This window comes from Salminus brasiliensis, chromosome 4 (genome assembly GCF_030463535.1).
Source record: "Salminus brasiliensis chromosome 4, fSalBra1.hap2, whole genome shotgun sequence".
NCBI lineage: Eukaryota > Metazoa > Chordata > Actinopteri > Characiformes > Bryconidae > Salminus > Salminus brasiliensis.
The window spans coordinates 20321821-20340991 of record NC_132881.1 but is presented as its reverse complement, the minus strand read 5'-3'; the positions used below and the strand labels follow the sequence as shown (position 1 = coordinate 20340991).

The following is a 19171-nucleotide window of genomic DNA, read 5'->3' as shown; positions in this document are numbered from 1 at the left end:
TTCCAGTTGACTGCGCTTGCTAAGTCTAACATGTTAGCTTACAGTCCGAAAGCTAGAGTAGCATGATTAACTTGCCAAACATTTGGGAAACGAACATTTGGGGCTTTTAGTTTCTGGACAACCCCTTTCTCTCCCCTCCTTCTCTCGCTCTCTGTGTGTGCGTCTCTCCCCATGCGCACATGAGTGTGTTTAATTGCTTAGATCGGATATTTGGCTTGTAACTGAATGGGTAAACGCTAAACTTAAACAAATAAATACGTATCGGTTTTAGGAACGCCATGGGAGATGGTGAAACAAGTTAATTAAAGAGCTCTGTACTGTAACTCCCATCCACCCTGTTATAAAAATTTTATATATTTTCAGTTAACATTGTCGTCTTTACCGTCCTAAATCATTAGACTGTTCTAAAGCAGTCATTGGCTGGTATTGAATGTATAAAGTATTGTTGCATGTAGAATAATGCAGTGTTGAACTCTGCTCTCCCCTAAATACCAGTCAAGTTTTGAAAGTGTTACTTAATAACACTTTTCACAATAAATTATTTTAATTACTAAAATTTTTTATTTAAAATATCTTATGATAATGGTATCTTAAGATAATTAAGATTGTAATTGTAATGTGTACGGACAAATGGAATTATAAATGAGTTATTTTTTATTTTTTGAGTTGTTTTTTTTTTAACCCAAATACTGACCCTCTATATTTCTGTTTTAATAATTTCAGATGGCTGAACAGAAATCTAACATTGTGTTAGATTTACACAATTAGATTAACACAGCATTTCACAGAGCCAGCACCAGGAAATGCCAAGCGCAATAGCTAAACTGGTGTGCATGGGGGCTAAAACAGGAAAGAAAAAGCTCAGAAACAAAAAGATACTGTTTTCCGCTTGTGTATTTTAAGTGCACTGAAATTTTAATAATTTGTATTTTATTTAAAGTTTTTATTTTGTCTTTTTTATTTCAAACAAGTAAACTGCAAAAAGATCAAATGAGTATACAGTGATAAATAAACGTTTATTTTTGGCAGGAATTCTGGGAAGTGGAGCCCCGCATGTCCTCAGACCAGGAGTGTTACCCGGGAGTGTGACAACTTGAGAATTTTAAGAACGGAATGGAAGAATCTCTAGATTTTTATAAGCAACCTTCTTGAAACACTAAACAAAAATAAATAGTATTAGTGCTAGATCCTCTACTTTGCAATGTGTACTGTTCTGATGTGCCAAACTAACAGACACCACCACTAGTTAGCATTGCACTGAATTATGAGCAGATAGGGAGGGCCAAAAACAAACTATCTGACTAACTAACTAGCTACTAACTACTGCCATTAACTATCAGGTCAGTATTTGACTTCTCTTCTCTTCTCTTCTCTTGGACTCCAGTAAGCCTCACAGGACAACAGGAACACAATGCAAGCAAACACAATATGTGCAAAAACTATTTGCCACTCCACAATAACATGGATTAGTTCTCACACCATTAGCACCCACTCTTGGGTGTGGAATCTGCTCTGCTCTGCTCATCTCTTATTTTCTATTATGAGTCAGTATTCACTATGAATATTTACAGTGCTTGCAAAACACTTCTTTTTCCAGCTATGTCTCTATTTTCTCTATTTAACATATTTAAGAAAAACTTCATTATTATTTAATCAGTTCAAAATGGGGTCAAAATGATCATGAGAATGGTGAACAAAAATCCCAGAACTACACGGAGGGACCTGATGAATGACCTGCAGAGAGCTGGGACCAAAGTAACAAAGGCTACCATCAGTAACACACTACGCCAAGATGGACTCAAATCCTGCAGTGCCAGGCGTGTCCCCTGGCTTAAGCCAGTACATGTCCAGTCTGAAGTTTGCCAGAGAGCATATGGATGATCCAGAAGAGGATTGGGAGAAAATCATGTGGTCAGATGAAACCAAAATAGAACTTTTTGGTAAAAACTCAACTCATCGTGTTTAGAGGAAGAAGAATGCTGAGTTGCATCCAAGGAACACCATACCTACTGTGAAGCATGGGGGTGGAAACATCATGCTTTGGAGCTGTTTTTCTGCAAAGAGGACAGGACGACTGATCTGTGTTAAGGGAAGAATGAACAGGGCCATGTATTGTGAGATTTTAGGCCAAAACCTCCTTCCATCAGTGAGAGCATTGAAGATGGAATATGGCTGGGTCTTCCAGTATGGCTACAGTGGCTCTGTTAAAAGCATTTCAAGGTCCTGGAGTGGCCTTGCCAGTCTCCAGACCTCAACCCCATAGAACATCTGTGGATGAAGTTGAAAGTCTGTGTTGCCCAGCGACAGCCCCAAAACATCAGTGCTCTAGAGGAGATCTGCATGGAGGAATGGGCCAAAATACCAGCTACAGTGTGTGCAAACCTGGTGAAGACTTACAGGAAACATTTGACCTCTGTCATTGCCAACAAAGGTTATGTTACAAAGTATTGAGTTGAACTTTTGTTATTGACCAAATACTTATTTTCCAACATAATTTACAAATATATTCTTTAAAAAACCCAAATGTGATTTCCTGGATTTTGTTTTTCTCATTTTGTCTCTCATAGTTGAAGTGTACCTATGATGAAAATTACAGACCATCTTATTAAGGAGGAGAACTTGCACTTGGCTATCATCTGTCTAGAACTCTCTATAACGGATACCACATACACTATACCACAAACACTATACACCACACATGCCCACTGCACATTCCACACCGCACGTACACTCTACACCACAATTACACCACACACACAAAATCCTCTTCACACCACAAACACTGCACCACAACACACACACTGTACACTTCACAAACATACCATAGAAGCTGCTTAGCTTCTGCTTAGCTACACCTCAGCAACCACCTAGCAACACCTTAGCAACAACCTGGAATATCATAGTATCGGGCTAGCATCACCTTAGCAACCACTTAAGTCTTTAGCAACCACCTAGTGACACCATAACAAGCACCAATGTAACCACGTGGGATAGTAAAGCTGCCATCTAGCAACTCCGTAGCAACCGCTGTGGATACATAGTCATATACACCCCACACACATTAAATTTCTTTCTAATTTTAGGAATTCTATATCTAGTTTTAATATTTTCTCCTCGGTTACCTCCAAATCACCTGCTCTCCCTGCCCTGTCAATATCCTCATACTCTTCTTTTACCCTGAACACACTAGAGTGAACATTAATAAATAACTTTTTTATTGACATTTCCTATCCGACTTGTAATTATTATATGAAACACTTCATTCTTGTATATTTCTGTCATCTGACTAGTGCTAATTTATTTTCCTCATCATTCCTCATGTCCATCTGCAACATCACTAGTGATAGTTGGTTGGTTTAACATTTGCAAATCAACTTGTATTCACCATTTTTTTTTTACTCCATACGATTACTGACACTTTTTAGTATATTATTTTTCACAATTACAGTTCCAGTGCAAAATAACTTATTGACTTTAATGTTGTGTTTTCAATCAAGTCATAGACATTAGCAAGCTACAAACACTTTGCTGAAGTAAAGTGCCGGTATGGTAGTATGGTGATAAAATAATAAGTATCCCAACAACGACAGATGGATCTTAACACTTAACACTGAGTGGAATCTTGTTATTTCTTTTTTTTTACATCAGCATATCTGAATATTTTAGGGGGGACATTTTTTGGGCTCAACCAAAATCACATCCCTACCATTAATGTTTTAATATACAAATAAATCTGACCTGACTTGACTTGACCTAAAAGAAGAACCTTTTTTTAAATTAAAATAGTCCATAAAAACATTACTGGTTAAAGAAGTTGGAATCTGGGGTTGAGTATCTGCCTGGCTTTTAGTAACTTCAAAGATCTCATTAAAAAGTACTCTGGGATTGTTTTTGTTATTTTCTATCAGCGAGGCCAAATACGCTGAGCGATCTTTAATGAGTGCCTTTCTATATTGACTAAGGCTGTCCTTCCAGGCAGAGTGGAACACCTCTAGTTTGGTCGTCCACCATTTATGATCTAGTTTCCACACTGTTTGTTTTAATTATTGTTTATTGTACTTATTGTATTGCAATTATTGTACTTTTGATTGGTGCAGTTATAGTTGGCTATACTCAAGGGGAAATTATTGTTTTAAAATACTCAGGGGTTAGGTTCCTTGAGCTTTTCAGCAATGAGGTGAAAGCACTCCCCGCTCTACATTATAGATATAACTCTAGTTAGATATCATAGTCATACAGACTTCAGATGATTAATGATACAGCCTTGGATACTGGAACTGAGGAGGCTAAAACTCCTGTTCGAACAGTACTGATACTGTTTTTATGTTAGATACTAGTCTTGATCAAAAGGTCTATGTTTAGGGTTTTTTTTTATAGGAGTGTTTGCAGTATGCTGCAATTTCTTTATATTTATTTTAACATGAGTTCATGGATAAGCGTCGTTGGATGTTATCATTATGAGGCTGTTCCAGTTATTTATTTTTATGAATAAGAAAATCATTAACAAGATGTCTGTGATTATTGTATAGTGGATATTATGCTGGAAATTGTTCATATATAAACAGCACATTCAAAATGTAAGGCCTATGTTAAAATGGATATTATATTTATATATATTTGAGATATATATATGTGTGTATATATATATATGTATATATAAATATATATATATGTGTGTGTGTGTGTGTGAGTATGGCAGAAAAATTATTTCTCAAACATCCTATGAATGTCATTAGTTGTCACTTTCAGGCTTCTACTATACTTGTGATTGTTTTTGTTTATCAAGCATGATTCAGCTTTCTCTTAATGCACCAAAGATGAAATAAACTTGGCAACCGCCAAACCTAGACTTCTTCATCGGGGTGCCAGACGGAGAAGTGTGATTTGTCATTCCAGGGAACACATCTCCACTGCTTTAGAGTCCAGCGCCACCGTGCTTTACACCACTGCATCTGACGCTTTCCATTTGCTCTTGGTGATGTAAGGCTTGGATTCAGCTGCTAATCTGAAGGCCATATGAAGTTGGGAGATGTGTAGCAATTCACTCTGCAGAAAGTTGGCGACCTCTGCGCACGAAATGCATCAGCATCCGCTGACCCCGCTCTGTCATTTCACACGGCCTACCACTTCGCATTTTAGTTGCTGTCATTTCCAATCTCTTTCACTTTGTTACAATACCACTGAAAGTTGACTGTGGAATATTTAGTTTCGAGAAAAGTTCACAACTTGACTTGTTGCACAGGTGGCATCCTGTCATGGTACCACGCTGGAATTCATTGAGCTCCTGAGAGCGACCCATTCTTTCACAAATGTTTGTAGAAGCAGTCTGCATGCCTAGGTGCATTTTGTTTTGTTTTGTTTGTTTTTTTTTGGGGGGGGTTTGTTTGTTTGTTTTTTATACACCTGTGGCTATGGAATTGATCTGAATTCAATGATATGGATGGGTGAGTGAATACTTTTGGCAATATAGTGTATATGCATCTTTGTCTCTTTTGTAGGGGTGGACCCGAACATTCAGGTATTCGGATATTACCTATGAGTAGGTATTCAGTTTTTAATTTTGGTATTCAGATATTCGTGTTTGTTCAGGGTTTTTTTCTTTGTTCTTTCTTCCTTCCTTAGTTCCACCTTGTTCTAACATCACACATCAGTTCTGGTTTATGGCGGTATAAGAGAGGCAAAATGCAGAGAAGCTCAGCTGTTTGGAAGCATTTCGAATTGAGTGCAGAAAAGACAAAAGCGGTGTGCCAAATATATGATATTCAACGCTCAAATCACGTTGGCACAACAAGCTTGAGGAGCTGTCTAAATTCGGTAAGTATTACTATTTAACGGTAAATAAATATTTCTTTTTCTCACAAAAAGACCTGGAGCAGTATTTAAAATGGACAACAAAAGTCCAGTCTGGTCCACTTGCTACCCCAAAATAGCTTTTGCAGCTAAATACTGCCTTTGCGTTCCGGCCACATCAACACTGCTGGAGCACATTTTTTCCGAAGCTGGCTACATAGTACAAGACACGAAGCTCAAATTTACTAGAAAATGTGATAAACTTTTGTTTCTTGTACACAACATGAAGAAGGTGTACGTACCCTCTGTTTCAATTAATATTTGATTTAAAGTTCAAGTTTGAAGTTTTATTTGTCACATATGTACACTGCTCAAAAAATAAAGGGAACACTTAAACAACACAATATAACTCCAAGTAAATCAAACTTCAATCAATTTCACATGCTGTTGTGCAAATGGAATAGACAACAGGTGGAAATTATTGGCAATTAGCAGGACACACTCAATAAAGGAGTGGTTCTGCAGGTGAGGACCACAGACCACTTCTCAGTACATATGCTTTCTGGCTGATGTTTTGATCACTTTTGAATGTTGGTGGTGCTTTCACACTCGTGGTAGCATGAGACAGACTCTACAACCCACACAAGTGGCTCAGGTAATGCAGCTCATCCAGGACAGCACATCAATGCGAGCTGTGGCAAGAAGGTTTGCTGTGTCTGTCAGCGTAGTGTCAAGAGGCTGGAGGTGCTACCAGGAGACAGGCCAGTACACCAGGAGATGTGGAGGAGGCCGTAAGAGGGCAACAACCCAGCAGCAGGACGGCTACCTCCGCCTTTGTGCTAGGAGGAACAGGAGGAGCACTGCCAGAGCTCTGCAAAATGACCTCCAGTAGGCCACAAATGTGCATGTGTCTGCACAAACGGTTAGAAACCGACTCCATGAGGATGGTATGAGGGCCTGATGTCCACAGATGGCATTTGCCAGAGAACACCAGGATTGGCAAATTCACCACTGGCGCCCTGTGCTCTTCACAGATGAAAGCAGGTTCACACTGAGCACATGTGACAGACGTGACAGAGTCTGGAGACGCCGTGGAGAGCGATCTGCTGCCTGCAACATCCTTCAGCATGACCGGTTTGGCAGTGGGTCAGTAATGGTGTGGGGTGGCATTTCTTTGGAGGGCCGCACAGCCCTTCATGTGCTCGCCAGAGGTTGCCCAACTGCCATTAGGTACCGAGATGAGATCCTCAGACACCTTGTGAGACCATATGCTGGTGCGGTTGGCCCTGGGTTCCTCCTAATGCAGGACAATGCTAGACCTCATGTGGCTGGAGTGTGTCAGCAGTTCCTGCAAGATAAAGGCATTGAATCCATGGACTGGCCCGCCCGTTCCCCAGAACTGAATCCGATTGAGCACATCTGGGACATCATGTCTCGCTCCATCCACCAACGTCCCGTTGCACCACAGAGTGTCCAGGAGTTGGTGGATGCTTTAGTCCAGGTCTGGGAGGAGACATGCCCAAGCGTTGTAGGGAGGTCATACAGGCACGTGGAGGCCACACACAATACTAAGCCTCATTTTGACTTGTTTTAAGGACATTACATCAAAGTTGGATCAGTCTGTAGTGTGTTTTCTTTTTTCATTTTAAGTTTGTGTGAGACTCCAAATCCAGGCCTCCAGAAATGCTGGGGATCATTGTCCTGTTCCATGACTTAATTTTGGCCAAGCTTTAGACTTTGGATAAATGGCCTCACATTTGACTCTAGACTACTTTGGTATACAGAGGAATTCCTGGCCGACTCAATGACTGCAAGGTGCCCAGGTCCTGGAGCTGCAAAACAAGCCTAAATCCTCACTCTTCCTGTTTGGCAGATGTATGAGGTGTTTGTGCTGATAAGCTGTGTTTAGTTTTTCCCAAAATGTGTCACTGTGCATTATGGCAAACATCTCCACTTTAGTCTTGTCTGTCCAAAGACATTGCTACAAAACTCTTGAGGCTTGTTCAGATGCAATTTTCCAAAGTTAAATTGTGCTGCCATGTTCTTAAAAAAAGTTAAACCTTTTAAATAACCATACTTTTTCACTCTTTTTTTCTAATTATGTGAACACATTTAACATGCTAACTGAGATCCGTTAAGTTTGAAATGTCAAGTCAAATTTATTTATAGTGCTTTTTACAACTGTTGTCACAAAGCAGCTTTACATAATTAGTAATTAGTAAAAGACAGAAAAAAAGAAATAACATAAGAAGACAGACCCAAGACCCCCAGTGAGCAAGCCAACATGTAGTTCTTTCTCTGAGCATTGCACAACTGGGATAAAATTGCTAGGACATCCATTCCTGTCTTGGATGTTTTCCATGATAATTTAATCATAACTTTTGGAAAAACAACCCATACAACCACCAAACGACAGTTTACGCATAATAACCTGCTGTATTCTTATAGCCAGTGATATAGCTGTTGCTCAGTGAAAACGACTGGTTATTTCTAAATCTAAAGCCTCCATAATGCGTTTCAAAATGATCCTTCTACATCCCCAAAAAAGGCTGTTTCTTTAAGATAAAGTACCCAGATTACATATTTAGGCCTCCTCATTGTTGCTGTATCAAAATGTATTATATTGAGATACTGATTGCATACATTTTTAATATTGTTTATTCCTAAAACCTGTGTAAATGGCTGCATTACTTTTTGCTTTCCTTTGGCATTCCTCCTTTAGCAGCTCATCAGCTAATTAGCAAGGCCTTAATTAGTGTTAGTTGAGAGAAAACAATCTCTTCAGAGCTGTGGCCTTGAAGGCACCCAGTTTGACATGTACACTCTACATGGACAATGATATTTGGATCCATCTGTATAAATAAAGAAGGAGAAACATTTAATGTGACAGGTGGAAAAAACAAGCTCAAACAGGGGTGAATTGGAATTGGGACACATCGGTATGTATAAAAAAATGAAAATTATGTTTTTCTTCTTTGACTCCCAAATAAGACCAATTTTACAATTTTACAAGCTTTTTTGCATGTGCATAAATTCTGCAGCAATGCTAATGAATTACTAGCTGCATGCTATTCATCAGTAACAGAAAGAAACCATCCATACATTGTCTGCTCTTAATTAGAATTCCAATAAAAAGAAATCTAATGACATTAAATGTTAAAATTATTATATACAACACAAAATATAAAAAAAAATTCTCCTGTCATTCCAATCAGAAAGAAAATCACTACAATTGTTACAGACTGTCTCACGGCAGATAGAAAGCACTCTTCAGATCTGAATAGATGTGGTCATCAGGGTCATCATCAAAGTCTCCAGCATCTGTGTCATGGTTCAGGGGCTCCACGTCTTCATCCGAGGTAGAGGGGTGAGTCAGAATAATACGAGGTATCTGAACAGGAGGCCAAATGAAGCACAAAAGGGTAAAACTCAGAGTGGCCACAGGTGCGAATATGACATCAACTGGCACTTTAATAACATCAGCTTATTGAAGTTTGGGTTTTAAATAGCCTGAGTTGAATTAGTTCATATTCCTTGTCAAACCATGACCATCAGTGCTACATTCAATAAGTGTATTTTTGCAAAGAAGTGCACAAGAAAGAACAGATTTTCACCAATAGAAAAATAGGGTTGAAATACAATTTTAAAGAGTAGTGTTTTAGTTTCATAGTAGATTCTGAATAATTTATAGTACTCATTTAGTGCTAAAAACAAATTATTGACTTAATATGTCTGCAATTTAACTGGCAGAACTACTGAATTACGCATTATTCTCTATATTTTATATTCTATACTCCTACTATGCTCCTTTAGTGACAGGCTGTTCACCCCAAGTGTGTGAAGGAGCGGTATCGCAGGTCCTTCCTTCCTGCTGCCGTCAGACTTCACAACCAGCACTGCTCCCAGCGGACCACATACACACACACTTATTACATACTACACACACATGTTCAGGGACTAGAGATCCCTGAATGTAAAAATACAATGTGCAATACCCCCCTCCCCCAAACACACACACACACACGTGCAATTAAGAGTCATTTGCAATTACCTGTAAATAATCTGTATTATAATATTGTTATTGCTTTTTTACTTCTATTATTTATTTTGTGTATATAGTGCTAATTTATCCATGTTTTTGTAACTGAGTGTCTTGCTATCCCTTTCTGCTGTGACATATCTTATCTTATCTTATTGTGTAGCAAAACTAAAGGTGCTATAAATAGTTATTTTAGCGATGCCATAGAGGAACCACTTTTGGTTCATAAAGAATATGCACTGTAAGAGTAAAAACCTTTAAACTGCTTAAGAATCATTACATCAAGTAACTGCACATTAATTCAACTATATACAGTTGTGTTCAAAAAAATAGCAGTGTGTTTAAAAACATTAGTAAAGCAGAACATCTTTATAGTAGTTTTTATTTCCATGCATTGGGAACATTGCAATGTTTTCCCAATCAAAACATGAAGAAATGTATATAATTTTAACTACTTTACAGAAAATAACAAAAAATGAAAATTGGGCTGTTCAAAAAAATAGCAGTGTCTGCATTTGTCTTTACAAACTCAAAATATGTACTCTTTTTTTTTTTTAGGATTTAGCATTCCTGTGAATCACTAACCTAGTATTTAGTTGAATAACCACAGTTTTTTAGAACTCCTTCACATCTGTGTTGCATAGAGTCAACCAACTTCTGGCACCTGTCAACTGGTATTCCAGCCCAGGATGCTTTGACTACATCCCACAATTCATTTGCATTTCTTGGTTTCAGAAACGGCATCTTTGATGTCAGCCCACAAGTTTTCTGGGCTGGCCACTCCATAACCTCAATTTTGTTGGACTTGAACCAAGATTTTGCTCGTTTACTGGTGTGTTTAGGGTCGTTGTCTTGTTGAAACACCCATTTCAAGGGCATTTCCTCTTCAGCGTAAGGCAACATGACCTGTTCAAGTATTCTGATATATGCAAACTGGTCCATGATCCCTGGTATGCGGTAAATAAGCCCAGCACCATAGTAAGAGAAACATGTCCATATGATTATGCTTGCACCACCACGCTTCACTGTCCTCAGAGTATACTGTGGCTTGAATTCAGAGTTTGGGGGTCGTCTGACAAACTGTCTGCGGCCCTTGGACCCAAAAAGAACAATTTTACTTTCATCAGTCCACAATATGTTTCTCCATTTCTCTTTAGGCCAATGGAGGTGTTCTTTGGCAAATTGCATCCGCTTCAGTACATGTCTTTTTTTTAACAGTGGGACTTTGCGGAGACTTCTTGCTAATAGATTAGCTTCACACAGGCGTCTTCTAACTGTCACAGTACTCACAGGTAACTTGAGACTGTCTTTGATCATCCTGGAGCTGATCGTTGGTTGAGCCTTTGCCATTCTGGCTATTCTTCGATCCATTCGAATGGTAGTCTTGTGTTTTCTTCCACGTCTCTCTCCATTTTAAAGCATTGAAGATCATTTTGGCTGAACAGCCTATTATTGTCTGTACTTAAGTTTTACCCTCTCCAATCAACTTTTTAATCAAAGTTTGCTGTTCTTTTGAACAATGTCTCGAACGATCCATATTTCTCAGGCTTTTAAGGAGAAATGCATGTACAGCATGTGCTGGCTTCACCCTTAAATAAGGGCTGCCTGATTCACACGTTTCCTCACAGAATGATTGACCTCACTAATTGAACTCCATGCTGCCATTATTTTGAACACACCCCTTTCAATTAATTATTCAAATACAGACTCAAGAGCATGCATATCATGAATGCGGAGTCTGTTGGTTTTCTAAGAATCTACTGCACCAACTGGTACATTGTTTGTCATGTGGTAATATAATTTATACCAAAACAGTGATTTTCTGGTTAGTCATATTGGACAGCTATTATTTTGAACACTACTGTACTGTAACTGTAAATATTGTCCTTTATGGGACCAAAAGTGATTATTCAATGGCATTGTTCAAAGAACTATTTGTAGCACCTTTATTTTTAAGAGGCCAGACAAACATACAGGGATTAGACCATATATAACATAGCTTATAGCTGTGATAAGTCCACTTTTCTTTGAAGAGTAACATTTTTTCAGTGCACTCTCTTTCCTTTAGCATATGCTCTACTGGATCGTACTATTGTGGTCATTATGTTGAGTCAACAGGGTTTCTGTTTCTTTTGTAGAAATTATTGACTGTAGAAATCCCCTATGCTACAGTAGATTATTTAATGGAAGGTTTTTCTTTAAGATTTTGTCAGAGTACAACTGAGAAAAAGTTGACTAAATATTTTCTGTTAGAGAAACTTAGTTTGGATAATCTTTTATAGTTTATGGTTCTCCTTTTGGATATGCACTTACAAGCCCTTTGCCATTGCAGATCACAGCTTCAATCCTGTTAGCCAAAGGGCTGCAGTCCAGCATGGACTCTTGGCAGGTGTCAATCCACTGGCGGCTGATGTCCGCTTCACTGATGTCAGGCTCCTGGGGCGCCCGATTGTCTGGTGGTGGTGCAGGCCTCTCCCGGAGCACCTTCATCTTAATGCAGTTCCCAGCATTGCGCAGGGCACTTACTGCTTCATGGTGGCTGACCTCCAGCATGTCCTGACCATTGACCTAAGAACAAGCAGACATCAAACTTATTAAATAAGGGAATTTGCAGTGTGGGCTAAAATGTAGTCTGTGACCACTACCACTGCAGATGCTCACTTTTACCTCACCAAAAACAAGTGGATTTTTATTAATGTACGCATTTTAAAGGCCTTTTGTGGCAGTATTGTTTTGAGTGGTCAGGTTCAGACAAAAAAAGAATAATTGCTTAAATGAAATGGAACAGATTCCACCTGACACTTAGATCTGGAAAAATCTTCTCTCATTCTAGGGACTAATGACCTAATGCAGGGTCCTAAAGGGGCCACTTCCAGCATATTTTCGTGATTTTAACTTCTCAAACACAAATTGAAAACCTGTCAATAAACATTGTGTTGGACATTGGCCCTCCAAGACCGAAAATCTCTCTCTCTCTCTCTCTCTCACTTACTCATACTAATGTGAATAAGAATAAACAGTTTTCTGTCCATTCCTGTTAAGGTATTTCTAAATGATTTCAGTATTGTCCTTTAGGTATGAGCCAAATAACTTGGGTTATGGGTTGTGTCCAGAAACCTTTGCTAATCCTCCTTTCCTCGTCCTCCTTTCCTACTGCAGGAGGAATGAAGAGAAAGAGCAGTAATTGGGGAAATGGGACAGCTGATTCCTTTTAGATTTTGACTACTGACAAACTGAGCCACTTGCTTTCAGCACACCCCTAGTACTGCCCAGCCAATCACAGCTGTTGCATAGAGCAGCACCTATATGACAATTCTGTCCATTTAACTCAGTTAATTGTGAATTAAACTCCTGCTCTTTGCTGAGCTACAGTAAACAGTGTAATCAAAAAGAAATAATATAAAAACATAATATATGTATACATATATAAAATAAGATAACTTGTTAGAAATAGGGCCATTAATAAATGGTACTTGCGGTTGTGTTAACTGCATAAATAACATTTAGGCTCAGTTCCAGTAGCTTTATAAGCCACGTGGCAAATAAGCAGGGGAGCATGTTAGTTTATCTAAACTCTACATTTATTTTATTTCTTTACTGCCGATTGTATTAGATAATGATCCTAGTTAATATGTACATTTATAAAGTGTGTTGCCTTCTTCATTTTCACATGGTCTCTGGGCATGCATGCAGTGATGTCACTCTCACACAAATCTTTAGTCAAGTCAAGTCAAATTTATTTGTATAGCGCTTTTTACAACTGTTGTCGTCCCAAAGCAGCTTTACATAATTAGTACTTAATAAAGGACAGAGACAGAGAAGAAAGAAGAAATAACATGAAGGATCAAAGACCCCCGTGAGCAAGCCAACGGCGTCAGTGGCAAGGAAAAACTCCCTCAGAGCTGGAGGAAGAAACCTTGGGAGGAACCAAGACTCACAAGGGGGACCCATCCTCCTCTGGCCAGACTATTTAAACATTAATGATAAAAATTACCAAAAAAGACTTTTAAAAGACTTCCTGGGAAGGATACTCTCATGTATCTTTCGCTAGAAGCCGCTTCGAGAGAAATTTAAATTTAAATTAAATCTCCTCCAGTATCTGGACAGGCGGCAAGATGGCGACACAAAATCAGTTTCCGGGTCACGGAGGAAAGGAGGAGGATCGGTAGGAAAAAGCGGTAACTTTTGGGGGTTTGGACCCAGCCTAAATTATGCCCACTTACATTAAAGAGAATCTAAGGTGTATGAGTGGTGGCCTGTTGCTGATGGTCTACACTGTGTTCACTATCAGCGATGACCTCTAATGGCCATAAGTGAAATAGCTCCACAGACTGGAAGATACACCAAATGCAAGTGAGCATACTGTACACATTCAGTCCCTGGTCAGTTGAAATCTTTTTTTAGGTCTAGTTAATATTAGTAGTTTATTGATTGGTAGTATGTATACTAGATTTACAGCAATTCATCTACAGTCTACAATTATTATGTAAAAGTAATACTTTCTCACTTTTCCCATTGCTAATAATGTATTATAAAATTACCCAGTCCTTAATTGAGTTTCACTGAATGTTAAATATTTTGAAATCTTGATGGAAGTATTCCTTTAAAGTAAAATATATACTCATATTGTATTTTTTTTGTTTGTTTGTTTTTTTACAATAAACAAATGTATTATTTAAAACTGTAAAGGCTATGCTGCTATGTAGAAACAAAGAAGGGCTTGCATTAGAAGTGCATGCAAAAATGGACACAACATATTGTACTGTTTAAATTATTTACAATTTTAAATTATTTTAACAATTATTCATTTAGTCTGTTAAACCAATATGATGCTTCTTATTGACAGATTGGTTGAAAGTACATGTATGAGGGCTTGTAGAAGAATTTGGGACAATGTAATATTAATGTATAATTTTAACTTAACTTAAGTAAGTTAACTAATATTTTGCATGAAAAAAATATACTTTTTGTTTTTCACTTTTTTTGTTATTGTCAGTGTTGTATCTTACAAGTACCTTTACCAGTTGCCAGAGTGTATTTTCACATCATTTCTACAGGTGTACAATAGTAAGCTGTACTACTTGCTCTCCTAATTATACCTATTTACAATTGAATTCTATAGAAAGTTTCTGTGTACTACAGCTGTCAATTTTTCAGCTGGGAGACAGCTGCGTGCACCACTCTGTCATTACAAAGACATATGTTAATATGTTGCAATGATGTGTAAAGAGTATGGTAAATAATTCCTCAAGCTCACCTCTAGCACTCTATCTCCAATGTGAACCCCTGCCTTCTCAGCTGGACCTCCTTTACTCACTCTAGAAATGAAGATGCCCTAGGAAAGTAAATGATGAATCATGGTTAGAGCAGGCTTTTGGAATATTTCAAGCAGGTCTAGCAATTATTGTTTAAACCTTTTCAACCATGGACATTTAATTCATTTATTCATAAAAAAAATACTTTACTGGTTTCCTATCTCATTTCTCTCTAACTGTAATATATACAGAGAGTCAAAAAAAGTATGTATGCTTGCAAATTAGCTTGCAAATGCCTTCTTCCAGTGTTTATTAAGAAAAAAGCCAATGGATTGCCAGTACATTTGTCTACACTAACTTGCTACTTGCTTAGTAGTGAGGACGTGATGAGGAAGTTGTTCAGAACAAATTGGTCATTTGGTAATATGTATATTTGTTTAAACAGCCGCAAGGATGATCAACTAATGCTGTGATTCAATGAGCAGAATACCATTTTCTTAGATGTATGTTTCAACATCTAAGAAAATATACACAACAGCAATGTATTGGCATTAACTATTGATCAGAGACACTGTTCTGTATTCTGGCCACTCCGCTGTTATCACAGCCAGGCTCATTTTATATATTAGTGGAGTGAAAGATAATGTAGTTGCTGCAGAGGGAGATAATACACCTCATCATTCTCCTTGTAGGGTAGGGAGCCTTTCCCTCCTGCAATGCTGATACCCAGACCACCTCTCTGTCCGCTTACTTTGATCAGGAGCTGAGATTGAAAAGAGAGAGAGAGAACTATGACTAATTAAAACCTATGAAATTGACAAATTCAACCTAGACAGATCAAAGCAAATAAACGGCATATGCAGTATACATTTTGTTGCCACAGCCATTGAGTGTAGCTGATCTGTTTCTCAGCCCTCCTACACCTTGTCCATCGACGGTGTGTACACAGTATTTAGTGCAATGCCCTCTGGTATGCCAACATCATGTAAGTGATAAGTGGTGGTATTGCAGTGGTACCATTCTGTCAAAAAATCTGTAATAATACTTTCAACTCAATATGTTATGACAAAAGATAATATCAAAAATATATATATATAATAATAAAAAAGAATATTTTGCATGTTTGGGCACCCCTGGCCAATAATATATTTTTTATATCTTTTTTTTAAATAACATAAAGAAAAATCATTAGTGTTGCATGTGTAAAAATGTGGGCATCTCACAGATTTATGACTTCCTAACACCTTTTTTGGTAGACATCACAGCTTGCAAATGTTTTTTGTAGCAGCAAAAGCCATCAGGTCTTGCAATTCTAGTATATTTCCTCTGCTTTTTAAAAGATATTGTTGGTTCATCTTGCATGCATAGTTAGGGTTAGGGTTAGTCTTCGACAATGTTTAGGTCAGTGAAATATGGGGAAAATTCAAATGCTTTATTTTGTGTCTTTTTAGGTAGTTCATGGTGTTTTTGAGTAACATTTTGGAGGTATATGTTAGTCCTTTTGTAGAAGCCTTCGTCCCTTCAGCTTCAGTCTTTTAACTGATGGTTTGACATTGTATACAGAATTTGCTGGTATTTTGTTGAATTGCTGTGCAGTACTGACAATATCACTATGCAGTCTAAAAGCAAATCAGATCCACCCTCATGCTTTACAGTTGTCAAGATGTTCTTTTCATGACTATTTTGTTTTTCCAAACATACCTTTGAACTTATCAGCTCACAGCACTTGTTTCCAAAACCCATCTGGCCTCTCTTTATGTTCAAACTGTTCCGCTTTCCTTCTTATGACTCTTTCAGGAAGATTATGTTTGTGCAACCAATGCTGCACAGTGGGACAGTGCACCACTCTCTTGACTTAGCTAAACTTTCCTGCAGGTTTGTCATTTGATTTGCCTCTCCTACCAGTTACATGCAGGTCTCTCCAATAGTTTCCTTTCCCCCAAACTGCCATTTTCTAAATAACATTCTTACTGTAGAAACTGGTAAAGCTGAATGTTTCGATTTATTTATTTATTTATTTTGCCCACTGACTTGTGGGCACAGTTGCTTACAGGTGCCTATGGTTGCCGAATGTTAGCAAAAGCATTGAAAAGTCAGGATCATTTTAAATTAAATTAAAATTTGGTTCAGCTGACAGTTTCTAATTGATATACCTCAGGCCTTCTTTTCTAATCAAAGTTAGAGACCTTGTCAAAAAAAATTAGAGCCTTAGCGATGGGTGTCCAGACTTTTGCACAGGCCACAAATATATATTTTTTTTGTATATTATGATATAATAATTGTGCATTAGGATTTGCTAAGAAATATTGTGGATTTTTTGACAGGTGTGGAAGCCTTACTCTTAATGGCACTTGGGAGATGAATGATTTGTATGAGGAGGGCTGCTCAGTCAGAGTTGACTGGCTGAGCCTTTCTGAACTTGAACTTGGTTGACACTTTCTGACGTCTCCTTGGTAATGGCAAGCCAGACGCTGAGCTCGGTATCTTTGCAGTTTCCTATCCTGTCGGTTTCCACCCCGGGTTTGCTGTGGCCTTCCCACCACTCCCTCCGTTTCTGAGAAATAAGATGAGCCATCCTTAGGATGCAGGGAAGTGAGAGAGAAGGATAGAGAAATAAATACACAAACAAAATCAGACAAATTGATCCCAATTGACACACACTTTTTTTCAAAGCAGTTTATAAACCCAAGTGCTTCTTTTTAGGTTCTTTAGTAGAGACAGTGGTCATATATACACATGCATCTCAAAAAAGCAATATCGTTTTTGTTTGTAGTTTGATTTAAAAAGATAAACTGTCATATTATGTTAAAAAGTGACATATTTCAAACCAAGGTCCTAGAGTCTGAAGGATGAGTGGAGAGGCACAAAATATGCAGCCATCTTCCAGGAGATTTCAGAGCACTTCATGGAATAACATCTCAGCAGTGATGTGTCTTCAACAAGCTAATTGTCTCCATGCAATGCCACATCGATGCAGTAATTTGTAGCAAAGGATCTCCAACCAAGTAATGAGTATATAAATGAACACATGCAGAAAGAGTTTCCAGTCAAAGATGTAATAGATGTGCCACCAGATGTAATATCACAGCCAACAGTCTTACCTCATCAGTGGCCTCCTCTATCTCCTCAGCATCTTTCTCTGGGCTGGATCTTTGGTCGTGTACAGTATCATTAACAGGAAAAAGATTGAGTGCACCAGGCAGCCACTCTTTCCCTGTCACCCAGCGCAGGCTAGGAATGGGCCAGCCATGGCTGCCATTACTCCCCCCAGAAGGCTTAGCACTTCGGCATGCCTGCAGGTGGAAGAAAACAGCGCAGTCAGTCACTTGGCTGTGAGGAATTACCAACAAGCCCTCAGCTGCCTGTTGGCTGGCTCTGAGGAGCATTTAACTAGCACAGTGATAGACAGCTATCTAATCAGAACTGACTAGTCTAGTGACATCTACTAAGTCTATATTTTTATTTCTATAAAAAAAAACACATATATTTCTTACTATCAAATCGATACATACCAAAATTAGGACACTCCAGTAAATATTTTTTTTATTAAGAATTAGATCTTCAAAACAATCTATAGATAAATGTGATAATAATCACATAATTTGTTTAAAAAAAGAAAAAAGATCCAATTCCTACTGAGAAAAAAAATTACCCATTGACCTAACAGGTGGTATTTCCCCCTTTGGCTAAAATAACCACCATTAGATGTTTCTTATAAACATCTACACATCTCTGACTGGGAGGATGTTTTTCCTACTCCTCCATGCAGACCTCTTTCAGATTTGTGATGTTTAAGGGTTTTTTTTGCATGCACATGGGGCTTTGATTCATTCTAGAACTCTCCATTTCCTCTTTGTGCCATTTTGATGTTGCATGATCCACCTCAATTATAGCTCCATTATAGTTTTTGAACAGATTATCTCACATTCCTCAAGCAGCCTCTGATAAATTCCTGGTAAATAAATGCATGAAGATCTTACCAGGCAGCAAAGCAGACCTAAACCATTACATTTCCACCTTCACAGTTGTTATGAGGTTCTTGTGCTCAAATGCTGTGTTTGGTTTGACCAAAATATGTCTTCTGTTA

The 19171-nt window shown here is 38.2% G+C and overlaps 1 protein-coding gene across 1 annotated transcript; it reads right to left on the bottom strand.

The window, feature by feature from the left end:
- Positions 1 to 8996: 8996 nt before the first annotated feature.
- On the bottom strand, positions 8997 to 18470 carry LOC140554296 (uncharacterized). The gene is made up of 6 exons (XM_072677179.1): positions 18186 to 18470; positions 17424 to 17744; positions 15758 to 15847; positions 15087 to 15164; positions 12143 to 12397; positions 8997 to 9181 (listed from the first exon to the last, which is right to left on the bottom strand). The coding sequence occupies exons 1-6, from the start codon at positions 18468 to 18470 to the stop codon at positions 9038 to 9040; spliced, it is 1173 nt and encodes a 390-aa protein (XP_072533280.1). The 3' UTR covers positions 8997 to 9037.
- Between the last annotated feature and the right edge of the window lie 701 nt (positions 18471 to 19171).

Excerpts from the sequence above, each read along its gene's own strand:
- LOC140554296 (XM_072677179.1), bottom strand. The coding sequence starts at position 18,470 with ATGCTCCTCAGAGCCAGCCAACAGGCAGCTGAGGGCTTGTTGGTAATT. Across the intron at positions 17,745-18,185 it reads TAGAGGAGGCCACTGATGAG|TGTGTGTCAATTGGGATCAA; the intron begins GTAAGACTGTTG and ends TTTGAAAAAAAG. Across the intron at positions 15,848-17,423 it reads TCTCCCAAGTGCCATTAAGA|CTCCTGATCAAAGTAAGCGG; the intron begins GTAAGGCTTCCA and ends TTTCAATCTCAG.